The 12,460-nt window shown below is 40.7% G+C and overlaps 1 protein-coding gene across 2 annotated transcripts in view; it reads right to left on the bottom strand.

Moving 5' to 3' along the window:
* Positions 1-2,062: 2,062 nt before the first annotated feature.
* The window catches only part of ifnlr1 (interferon lambda receptor 1), a 55,794-nt gene continuing 45,396 nt past the window's right edge, over positions 2,063-12,460 (bottom strand). For both annotated transcript variants that reach the window (XM_048531502.2, XM_059645735.1), the window contains exons 5-7: positions 9,821-9,977; positions 4,156-4,262; positions 2,063-2,519 (exon numbers count right to left, since the gene is read on the bottom strand). In XM_048531502.2, coding sequence (XP_048387459.1) covers positions 2,286-2,519; positions 4,156-4,262; positions 9,821-9,977 — 498 coding nt within the window. In that variant the 3' untranslated portion in view covers positions 2,063-2,285. The remainder of the gene's footprint in view (positions 2,520-4,155; positions 4,263-9,820; positions 9,978-12,460) is intronic.

A 12,460-nucleotide genomic window follows, 5' to 3' on the forward strand; every position in this document is an offset into this window, starting at 1 on the left:
GGCCAAGCAGCATCTTAGGGCACAAAAGCTGAGATTTCAGGCCTATCTCTGCTCCAGCATTTGATGTGTTGCGCATGCTTTTGAATATTGTACAACCCTCATTAGCAAACATACCCATTTCTGAACTTATCATAGGAGAAAAACTATTGATGGAGTAGCTGAAAATGGTTGAGTTTAGGATGCCACCCTGACAAATTCCCACAGTGTAGAAACTAGGTTTTAATTCCAGATTCTTCATTGAATCAAACTCCGCCAGGTTCTGACGCCATGTTACAAGGGCATCAGCCTAGGATTCTTAGAAAACAGTGACATTATCACTCTGCCACTGCTCGAAGTCAGTCCTGAAAAAAGTCAGACATTCAATGAATTTTTCGATCCCTTGTGAGCACTAGTTAAAAAGAGTAGAATGAAATCAACTTTATAGAATATTTAAGTAAAAATCTGTTATTCCCATTTTATATTAAATTCAGAGTCTATTAATTCAACAGAAATGATATTACAGCACAGATTCTGTTCTTTTGTAGGGTGCCATCAAACATTTTGCATAGGTGGAGCTTTTAGTGCGGAAGATTTTCTTTGCATTTGATGTCAGTCTGAGGAAGTTTTGTATGCATTAGATAGCTTCCCTTTCTCTAATGCAGAAGCTCAGGTTTAAGTCTCACTTCAAGACGTGTTTGCAACAAAGTCTGGCTGAGCAGATGATTGCTAATGTAAATTCACACAATATGCCTCTGGCAGGTGGTAAGAATGGGACAAGCTCCTATCAGTCACATTTAATAGGCAGTGCATCCCTTCAAGTTACAGCTACTGATAACAGGGTAGTGACTTGTGCTAGAACAAAATAGCAACAGAATCAGATATAAGCTTGATTTGGGAAAGCCTCCAAGTCTCATTCTTGTAATTTCCTAGCTGCAATCTTACCTTTGATTCAAAAGTGAATCAGATCATGCCTTACGTCAGGAGTTCAGTACACAGGTGGGCTGACATTTCAGGACTACCCTGGGACATTAATAATGGAAATAAAATGCTGGAGAAACTCAGCTGTTCTGGCAACATCTGTGCAGAGAGAAACAGTTAACAATTCATGACTTTTCTTCCAAATTGGGGATCTGATGATGAGTCTTTGGACTTGAAGCACCAACTCTGTTTCTCTCTCCACACATGCTGCCAAACCTGCTTAATGTCTCCGGCATTTTCTCTTTTTTATTTTAGATTTCCAGCTTCTGCAGTACTTTGAGACCATTGCTGCATTATGACAGCAAATTTGTTCAAGAAAGTAGTTAAACTAATGTTATCAAGTGTGATTTATATCCACCCTGTTACTAACAGCTGTCAGATGGAGAATATATTTAAAATCATCTGCTGTTCACCTGTGTGAGGGAATGTCTAATTCATTATGTGTGATAGTCAGTATTTCTCCCCAAAACAGGCTCATTAAAATATTAAAGTTGAGGTCTTTTGCTTACAATGCCAATGCAATGTGAGAGTCTAATGAATGGTGGGTGTGCTGTGACCGGTTGAAATGATTGTTGTAAGTAGTCAAATGAACGGTTAGTAATAGGGGCTCAACCTGGGTTTTACAGACTGTTAATGGTGAATCTGCATTCCCAGCTCTTTAACTTTGTTTCCATGTAAGAGAACTGAGATAAGCCACCTCCCTTTTACTGTTTAATGCAAATCAAATAGGAGCAAATCTCAAAAATATGTCATTGCAATGAAGGCCGACCACAAAAATTGCATCAGACGTTCAGCAAGTTCCATTGTTGCTGAATAACAAAAATGGAAACCATCGCTCGTGGTCATTTTTTGGAGAGTCTGCTGAGGTCTCTCCATTTCCTGTTCTGTGATCATCTTTCATTCAACATCAGCAAGACAGATAATATTTATGATTTAGTGGAAGTTTTGAGTCCCTGTATGTACTTTGGCATTTGTATACAGTAAGCACACTTGAAATTTAATCCCCATACATCAGAAAATTTGGGTTTATGAAAGACATCATATAAACACTGAAATTTATTTCTTTGGTAATTTTATTCAAAGCGAAAATCCATATACACAGCAAATGTACCAGACAGTGAACATATAAATCCCAATCATTGGGAGAACTTTTGCCACTACAATGTAAGTTAAACCAATATTAAACTTTATGTTGCACTGTCTCTAAATATGGTAACTTTTATATAATTCTCCAGATCATTCATTACACAATAATGATGCACAACATCTACCAGTTGTTTGAGACATGGACCTACATTGACAGCTTACGCACTGTTGGGAATTAAAAGTTAAGTAATACTCAACAGAGTTTGAGGTTGATCATATGGCCAGCCCTTCCCAGCATATTTCAGATCAACAGAAAGTGGTTCAGTGACCTCTGGATTTGAAATGGGCTTTGTCACTTCCTCATAAAAATCATTACTTTCAACAGGACACACGTCCTCATATTTAATCACAACAGATACTGAATCCTCTTCAATCTTCATGTCAGCATATGGGTTGATGGCCTTAACAATAAGCATCTAGAAAATAGAAGTTGCAATATTAGTTCAAAATTAGAGCACAAACTCAATGCCTATGTGCTAATCTATTAAGATCGATTAAACAAATAATTGTTAACACCAATGATATACACAATCAAGTTTTTAGTGACTGCAGGCATATGTTTCAATTACTTTACACAGGGAATTTCAATGCTTCAGGCAGAAGTGGGTCAATCACCAGTAATCTCCCAATTTAGGATGGAAAGTGGATCAAGCGGGGTGGTATGTGAGAACATTGTGTTCCCAGCTCAGTAGAATGGGTACCATCAGTACTTCCTCTGCCTTTTGCTCTGAGCATCCTTTCCATCTGTCCCACTTGCCACTCCTTCCCTCTTTTTCATCAGCATATATAATATTACTTTTCTGGGCCATTTCAGTTCTGAAGAGGAATTGGGATTGGATTCAAAATGTTAAATCTGTTTCACTTTCTATAGATACAGCCAGATGTGCTGAGTTTCTCTGGCATTTTCTGTCTTTTATTTCTGAAGATATGCCAATTGAGAGCAGGAGTGATTTCCAGTATCAGCCTAATAAATGCCCCAAAGGTGCAAAAAATCAAGACACTTAAAATTTTGATTCATGAAGGATCTATTGTTAATTTCTGCCTGGCAGCAGACAGCCGCTCCTATAATTTTTTCCAAAGTTAGAGGGGAATCCTCTGTTACACTTGTCCAGGTGAAGATCAATTAGCTTAAATATTTAAATCATCCCAGCTCTGTAATTTAGACTAAGTAATAAATCATTATTAAGTTATGTTAATGAATTAAATATGGGTAAGCAAATTGATAATAATGATTGCAGTATGGTAATATTTAAGATCATAGAGAAAGGGACCTCCAATTGAGGGCCCCTTAAGAGTAGATCTTGGGACACAGTGAGTGATGGTGGGATGGGGGATTTTGGGAGAGGGTTACGGAGAGGTAAAAGAGGTGCATAGATGGAGGACAGTAAAGCCAGAGACAAGAGCAGGAGGATGGCTTTTAGTGGACCCTTATCTTCCTGATATCAGATCTCTTGATTGCATACAGGGTGTCAGACAACAAAGGATCTCACATCCATTGAGCAAACCCAACAGGGTTCACTGGGCAGGTTTTGGGATACATGATAAAATCATACAAATTCCATTAAAACCCTGAGCCATCATTAAATTCCAGGCTGGGGTCAGGAACAATATCCTTAAATCGTTTATAAATGAGCACAATTGAACACAACCTGAGGAAGGTACATGTCTGAAGAATGGCACACTTGTCTACTTTCAGCATTCAATTTTTTTGGTCAAGCTGGTAGAAGAGATGTGGCACAGTCAGGTAAGGTTGTGTTTATCCAGTGATATACGTTTGCTTTAAATTCATGGAAGCATCATCCTAAGTTGTAACGTTATGGCTTTTTCCTTACTCTTGTTAGTAAGATTATCAGTAGTTTACTCCTTCGCACTAGTACCAATTCAGACTTGGGCAGGGACAGTACAAGCTCATTTTATGTAAGAGCTAGAATAGAAAGTGGTAACCTTCATTACAAGTTAGACTCGAGTTCCAAAGATAAATGGTGAACATTAATAACATATGTATCACCAACTGTCCTGCAATCTTTACTTGCATAATAGAGGATGACTTACCAAAGATTTTGGTAAGACTAATTCCTTCTTTACGAATTTCCAGATGATTCTGACAGTTATAAACCCCAAGGAAAATGCAATCACAGCTAGAAGTACAAGTAGAATTTCTAGAAGGCAAAAGAAGGAACAAAAATAAAGCATTCTAACTCAGGTCCTGGTGGTAAGTCTGAAATTGTACAATTATGCTGTATTAAAATTTGATGTCAAATACTGCATCTTTCCTTTGAATTATGACATTATTTAAACCCACACCACAGAGCAGAACATGATATACCACCTTTTAAAACCGTGACCAAGAAATTCATGAATGAACCCCTGACCGTATTCCTAGTCAAAGGCATTTCTCTATATGAACTGTTAAATTAAAATGAAATATACAAACACAATAAACAGGTGTAATTTTAGCAGACCTAAACATTATAAATAAACAAGCTATACTGAAGTGCGTTAGAAAACCAGTTTGAATTTTGGCACTAACAGATCCATGTATTTTTATAGAGAATGGCTCCAGAAAATCAACAAACTGACCAACAGTGCAGCAGTCCTTGGTGTCTCTTTCAGGAACATTTTTTCTCTAAATTTCAGATCCAACCCTGTCCCTTCAGAGGTCCTTAACATCACAAGACACAAGGAATACATGCTATCCTCATATACTTTACTATGTATTTCTCCTTCTGTCTTGAAACGGCCATCATTAAAAGTAATGAATGGATGCGGAATTAAAATTAGCAGGATAACCAAATAATAAGCATTTGGTGACATTGAAAAGTTGTATACATTGAGTCCAAGGATTGAAGGCTAGAAGAATAGAGGGATATCTTTGTTCGACTGATTTCTCAAATGTTGTCATTACATTTTCTTTTATTCATTCATATTATGCAATATATTAGATATTCCATGTCATGTACTGTATCACATTGTGTAAGTCAACCTTTGAAGTGTCCAAAACTACTTCCAAACACAAGGTTTGACTCATACACCAAATATAAAATGTGAACAGCCAGTGTACATGATTTCCGTTTTGAAATGTGAGAAAAATAACATTAGTAAGTGATATTAAATTAATGTGATATGGTTTATTGAATGAAGTCACAGTGCAAAATTATTCTGAATTGCAACAAAACTATTTTAAAATGAACAAATTTATTGCCTTTGGCATCATGAAGCAAATTCATTCTGAATCACTTTGGCATTGCAAAGATCCCATTCTAGATCAACTGTAGCACTTTTGTATTAATTGGTAGAAAAGGGGAAAGAAAGGAATGAAGTTGGCTGGGCCACCAGGCATTAACTATGGCACCAGAAATGAAAATGGGAAATACAGCTTTGTTGATCGTAAGAAGTCCTTTTTACTAGTATCTGGGGGCTTATGCCAAAATTGTGAGCTGTCTCACAGACTAGTTAAGCAACAGTCATACTCACAGAAGCATACCTTACAGATCAATGTCCTAAACACCATCATCACCATCCCTGGGTATGCCCTACCCCACTGGCAGGACAAAGTAAGCAGAGGTACAGGACAGTGTTATAAAATTGGGAGGTAAATGCTTTAGGAGTTGTCAACATTGAGTCCAGTTGTATTGCATCCGGTGGAAGATGGACAAGGAAATCTCCAGCTGATTACCACATTCCATCCTCCCTTGGCTGATGAATCAGAACTCCATGTAGAATAACACTTCAAGGAAGCACTGAGGATGCAAGGGCACAGAATGTACTCTGGGTGGGGGATTTCAATGTCCGTCAACGAATAGCTCGTCAGTGGCACGACTGATTGACCTGGTTGGGTCCAAAAGGAAATAGATGGTTGACTGGATCTGCAGCAGGTGGAGAGGAAACCCACAACAAAACACAGAAAGGACTCTGAACAAGGGTCACTGGGCTCAAAACATTCACTCTGACTTCTCTCTATATATGCTGCCAGACCTGCTGATTTTCTACAATCATTTCTGATTTTGTTTGTCTGCAGGATTTTCTCAGGATAATGTCCTTAACCAAACCATCTTCTTTGATTCATCAGTGACCCTCCTTCCATCTTAAGGTCAGAAGTGGGGATGTTCACAGATGAATTCTCAATGTTCAGCACCATTTACAACTCCTCAAATACCCAATCAGTCTAGATCCAAGTGCACCCTAGGCTGACAGGTGATAAGTAGCATTTATGTCACACACGTTCCAGGTAATTATTATCTCCAGCAGGAGAGAATCTAACCATTATCCCTTGACATTCAATGGCAATACCAATACTGAGTTCCACATCGTCAACATCGCAGGGTGACCACTGACAAGAAACTGAACTGGAACATAAATAAAAATCAAAAGAACTGCAGATGCTGTAAATCAGGAACAATAATAAATTTGCTGGAAAAGGTCAGCAGATCTGGCAGCATCTGTGAAGAAAAGAATTCAGAGTTAATGTTTCGGGCACGGGGACCCTTCCTTGAACCTTTCCTTGACCCTTCCTTGAAAGTTTCTTTTCCAACAACTTTATTATTGTTGTTGTTGTTGTGGGCTATAAATAATGTGTTAACAAAAGCATATCAGAGGCTAGGAATACTGTGCAAGCAACTCACCTCCTGACTCTCCAAAGCCTGTTTTCTACAAGACACAATGTGATGGAATACTCCCCACTTGCCTGGATAAGCACAGGGTGAAAACTACTCAAGAAGCTTAATTTAATCCAGGACAAAGCACTCTCGCTTGATCAGCAATACATTCACAAGAAAACACACCCTCCACCACCAACGTTTAAGTACCTGCACGGTGTACCATCTACAAGATGCACAGCGGAAAGTCTCCAAGGCTCCTGAGGCAGTAACTTTCAAACCTATGACCATTACCATCTAGAAAGATAAGGGCAGCAGGTACATGGGAACACCACAGCCTGCAAGTTCTTCTCCACATTACTCATCATCCTGACTGGAAACTTATTACTGTTCCTTCAATATCACTGGTCAAAGTCCTGGAATCCCACCTGCAATAGCAGTGTGGGGGCACCCAAACCAAATGAACTGTAGCAGTTCAAGAAGGCAACTCACCATCTCATTCTCAAGGCAATTAAGAATGGACAATGAATGTTGGTCCAGGCAGCAATGTCCACATCCCATGAATACAAAAACCCACAAAATACCACCAAACGAAAACAACCAGGAATCTTTTTTTCATCACGGCCTGTGTCACCTCCTTGATCAAACTTTCTAGGGAAATCAATTTATTGCACTATTCACTCAGCTAGACCAGCATTTACTGCCCTAATTGCCCAAAGGTAAGAGTCAACCACATGCAGGCCAGACCAGATGAGGACGGCAGATTCCCTTCCTGAAGAACATTAATGAACCAGATTAGTTTTACAACAAGCAACAGTAGCTACAAGAACATCATTAACATTTCCATCAGACATTTATATTAGATCAAATTCACCAGCTGGGAATTGGTGGGATTGAACCCATGTCCCTAGAATGTTAACCTGGGGTTCTAGATTACAAGTCTAGTGACATTAACGCTGTGCTAGCACCACCCAGAGTGTGACAACTACAGTAAGTGTGACATTTCATGGTTGAAAAAGGTGGATCGGGTGGTGTTATTCTTCATGCAAAATCATGATTTTTGGTGCCAACAAGGAGGTGATACAGGCCGTGGTGAAAAGAAGATTCCTGGTTGTTTTCATATGGTGGTACTTTGTGGGGTTTTGTATTCATTCATGAGATGTGGACATCGCTGGCTGGGCCAACATTCATTGTCCACCCCTAATTGCCTTGAGAATGTGCAACCAATAATGTTCAAATCAAATAATCCAAATAAAGAGACTGCTTCTGAGATGCAAGGGCTCAAAAAGCTCACTAAAAACTTTATTCAGCGAATCTAATTTGATCATGTATAATGAGATTTTAGATGATAGTTAGGGGTATTCCAAATATTAGTTAACATGGGATGTGCAGTTTGACACAGATATAGGACTGATTTTTTAATGGGCCTGGAGTCCTGATCCCAAGATCAAGTACAGATCCTGATCCTGTATTTACCAGCTTTCTCAGAGGCAGTGTCTTATTTGATCACTCCCACACTCACTTTGCTTTTAAGGACAGGAGTGGAACAAGTTGCTGAGGCAGATAACTTTTCATAATAGACTTTAAACCTGGAGGTGTCTGTAAAAACATATACTTTGAGCTGCAATTATGAGAAGCAAAGTCTTTAGCCCCTTAAAGCTGAGGCATAGCCAACCCATTGTGTGCATCACTTGGACAGCAGCAGCAAGCCCTCCTATCTGTTGGAGATAGGAGCTCTGGCTTGGATGATTTGCCACTCCTCTAACTCTGAGGCAGCCTCCATAGAATGGGGCTGCTTGACTGAAAACAAAATACTCGCGCACTCTTACAATCTGGATCCATGATCAACTGCATTTGTCACATGTCTCCATGATGCCAAAAACCCATCCAAGTCACCACCTGCCCATGGGAAAGCTCTCAGAGGCAGAAGCCATCCTGATGTTGCTCTCAGCAAACCAAGCAGCATCAGAGGAGCAGGAAGGCTGATGGTTCAGGCCTAGATCCTTCTTCAGAAATGGGGGAGGGGAAGGGGGAGACAGACAGGTCAAAGAGGCGGGGATGGAGCCAGTAAAGATGAGTGTAGATGGGGAGTTAGGGAGGGGATAGGTCAGTCCAGGGAGGACTGACAGGTCAAGGGGGCGGGATGAGGTTAGTAGGTATGGGGGTTGGGGCTTGGGGTGGAGGGGTGTAGGTGGAAGGGCAGGTTAGAGAAGTGAGCTGGTTTTGGGATGCAGTAGGGGAAGGGGAAATTTTGAAGCTTGTGAAGTCCTTACCAGTTTGGAGAACACCTACGCTCGGTTCTCACTAATCATCTGCACCTCCCAGTCGAGAACTTTTTCAACTCCCCTTCCCATTCCTCAGACGACATGTCCATCCTGGGCCTCCTGCAGTGCCACAACTATGCCACCCAAAGGTTGCAGGAACAGCAACTCATATTCCGCTTGGGAACCCTGCAGCCCAATGGTATCAATGTGGACTTCACCAGCTTCAAAATCTCCCCTCGCCCTACCGCATCACCAAACCAGCCCAGCTCGTACCCGCCTCCCTAACCTGTCCTTCCTCCCTCCTCAAGCCCCACCCCCATCTCCTCCCTATTAACGTCATCCCACCCCCTCGACCTGTCCGTCCTCCCTGGGCTGGCCTATCTCCTCCCTAACTCCCCACCTACACTCACCTTTACTCGCTCCATCCCCGCCTCTTTGACCTGTCTGTTTCCTATACGCCTATCTTCTCTTCTATCCATCTTCTATTTGCTTTGCCCTCTCTTCCTATTTATTTCAGAACCCCTTTCCCCTCCCCTATTTCTGAAGAAGGGTCTAGACCCAAAACGTCGGCCTTCCCGCTTCTCTGATGCTGCTGGGCCTGTTGTGTTCATCCAGGTCTACACTTCGTTATCTCAGATTCTCCAGCATCTGCAGTTCCTACTATCTTTGATGTTGCTCTCCCCTATTTTACCGGAAGGACACATTCCGGTCTCCAAACCTACTTTTAAGAGCAAGGAAAACTTAGCCATCGGCTGCATTTAGTGTCTTTAACCATTTTTACTGGCAATTGAATAGCAGTAATTTACAATGCAATTTGAGTTATAGTTCTCACTATGTTCCATGCATTACCACATTTACCTTGCAAACTTAAGGACCGGACTTGGAAGCACTTTTGTGTTGACCATTCTGTTTTCATTTTCCATTGCTTTGGATTCACTCGAGCGGACACACATAAAGTGACTCCTGGTTGTGTTATATTAAGCTTCAGTTTTGATTTCCTAGTTGGACAATTTTTCTACAATAAAAGAGTAATGTTATGCCAAATTACTTTAATGTCTGTATAATGTATAACGCATCTGAAATTAGTTTGTATTTTCATAGCTTTCACCAAAGAAATACTGTGGTTGTTTCTCGGTATCAATGTAAGGAAGAAGCTGTTCAATAACTTGGACATGGGAGGACAACAACAAATGTTCATTAACTTGGCTCATGGTAAGCATTCTTGCTTCATTTCGAGCTTGTAGGATGAAGTCCCACTGCAGCATTCGTCATACAGTGATTGAATTTCAACACGGTCATTAAGTGAAGGAACCTGAGATACCCTGGAGATTTAATGTATGGCACAGACATATTATCATCTATTTATTTCATGTTGGCACTCTGAGCACTTGAAGAAATAAAACTGAAATGCTACAAAAGAGGTTTTCGCAATCATTAGACAAACTAAAGAACAGGAAATCACAGGCAGTAAACTGATTAATACATCTAGTGCTATATATTAGTCTCATGGAGAAACAGTACAATCAGGGAGTCAAATTTGCAGGTAGAGAGAGATTTCTGTGCTCTAAATGAGCGTCACTGAAAAAAGTTGCAAGCAATAATGTCATTGGAAGGGTAATGACGAACACAAGTGAGAGGAAAGAAAGAACAGAAAAAAGGTCAAAGAGTAGGAAAGACAGCAGAGAAAATCAGGAAATTACAAAGAACAGAATGGAAGGTGAATGGGTTACAATGGGTAAGATTGTCAAATAACCAGAGCTGGAGGGTGAATAAAACATGCGAGGTAAAGCATAATTCTGTTGCAGAATTATACGATTTGATGATCCAGAACAGGACTTAGATTATGGCAGGACTATATGTAAGGTAGCAGGTTGATCAGAAAAGTATTGCATTAGAAAAGTGTCGAAGTAGGAAAGGCATAGGTGAGATTTCAGCAGCAAGGGTTGAAGCAGGAGAAGGGACAGTCAATTAAATGGAAGTTCAGGTAGGCAGTCTTCAAGATAGAAAGGATACTGGGTCAGATACTTAGCATAGGGTCATTCAATAAGTTTGTAGATAATGTAGTTCAGCTTCAGGCAGTGGCAAGGAAGGGAAATGGTTTGGGAACAAATATTGTTCAAAAACGATAAATTTGCTCTTCCCAAACATACTTGGAGGATTATTCTGATCATACACTATGTAATGGTTAGCAAACAGCATAACAAATTAGAGGCAATTAAAGTGTCAAAGTAAATGGTGAATTATGATTGGGTACCATCAGTGTGTATGTGGAAACTTTCAAAAGTCACTGGAGTCAGGGTAAGTCCCATATGATTGGAAAATTGCTGTTGTAACCCCCTTGTTTAAGAAAGGATCAAGACAAAAGATGGAAATTGTAGGCCGATTAGCCTAACCTCAGTTGTTGGTAAAATTCTAGAATCCATTGTCAAGGATGAGAGTTCTAAATTCTTGGAAGTGCAGCGTCCGATTAGAACAAGTCAGCATGGATTTAGGAAGGGGAAGTCGTGCCTGACAAACCTGTTCGAATTCTTTGAAGAGGTAACAAGTATGTTAGACCAGGGAAACCCAGTGGATGTTATCTATCTAGGCTTCCAAAAGGCCTTTGATAAGGTGCCTCATGGGAGGCTGCTGAGTAAGGTGAGGGCCCATGGTGTTTGAGGTGAGCTACTGGCACGGATTGAGGATTGGCTGTCTGACAGAAAGCAGAGAGTTGGCATAAAAGGCTCTTTTTCGGAATGGCAACTGGTGACAAGTGGTGTCTCGCAGGGTTCAGTGTTGGGGCCGCAGCTGTTCACTGTATATATTAATCATCTGGATGAAGGGACTGGGGGCATTCTGGCGAAGTTTGCCGATGACACGAAGATAGGTGGACAGGCAGGTAGTACTGAGGGGGTGGGGAGGCTGCAGAAAGATTTAGACAGTTTAGGAGAGTGGTCCAGGAAATGGCTGATGAAATTCAATGTGAGTAAATGTGAGGTCTTGCACTTTGGAAAAAAGAATACAGGCATGGACTATTTTCTAAACAGTGCGAAAATTCGCAAATCAGAAGTGCAAAGGGATCTGGGAGTGTTGGTCCAGGATTCTCTAAAGGTTAACTTGCAGGTTGAGTCTGTGATTAAGAAAACGAAAGTAATGTTGTCACTTATCTCAAGACGGTTGGAATATAAAAGCAGTGATGTGCTTCTGAGACTTTATAAAGCTCTAGTTAGGCCCCATTTAGAATACTGTGTCCAATTTTGGGCCCCAAACCTCAGGAAGGACATACTAGCCCTGGAGCGTGTCTAGCGGAGATTCACACGGATGATCCCTGGAATGGTAGGCCTAACATACAATGAATGGTTGAGGATCCTAGGATTGCATTCATTAGAGTTTAGAAAGTTGAGGGGAAATCTAATAGAAACACACAAGATAATGTATGGCTTAGAAAGTGTGGACGCTGGGAGGTTGGTTCCGTTAGGCGGGGAGACTCGGACCCGTGGGCACAGCCTTAGAATTAGA

Source organism: Stegostoma tigrinum, chromosome 4, assembly GCF_030684315.1.
Source record: "Stegostoma tigrinum isolate sSteTig4 chromosome 4, sSteTig4.hap1, whole genome shotgun sequence".
Taxonomy (NCBI): Eukaryota; Metazoa; Chordata; class Chondrichthyes; order Orectolobiformes; family Stegostomatidae; genus Stegostoma; species Stegostoma tigrinum.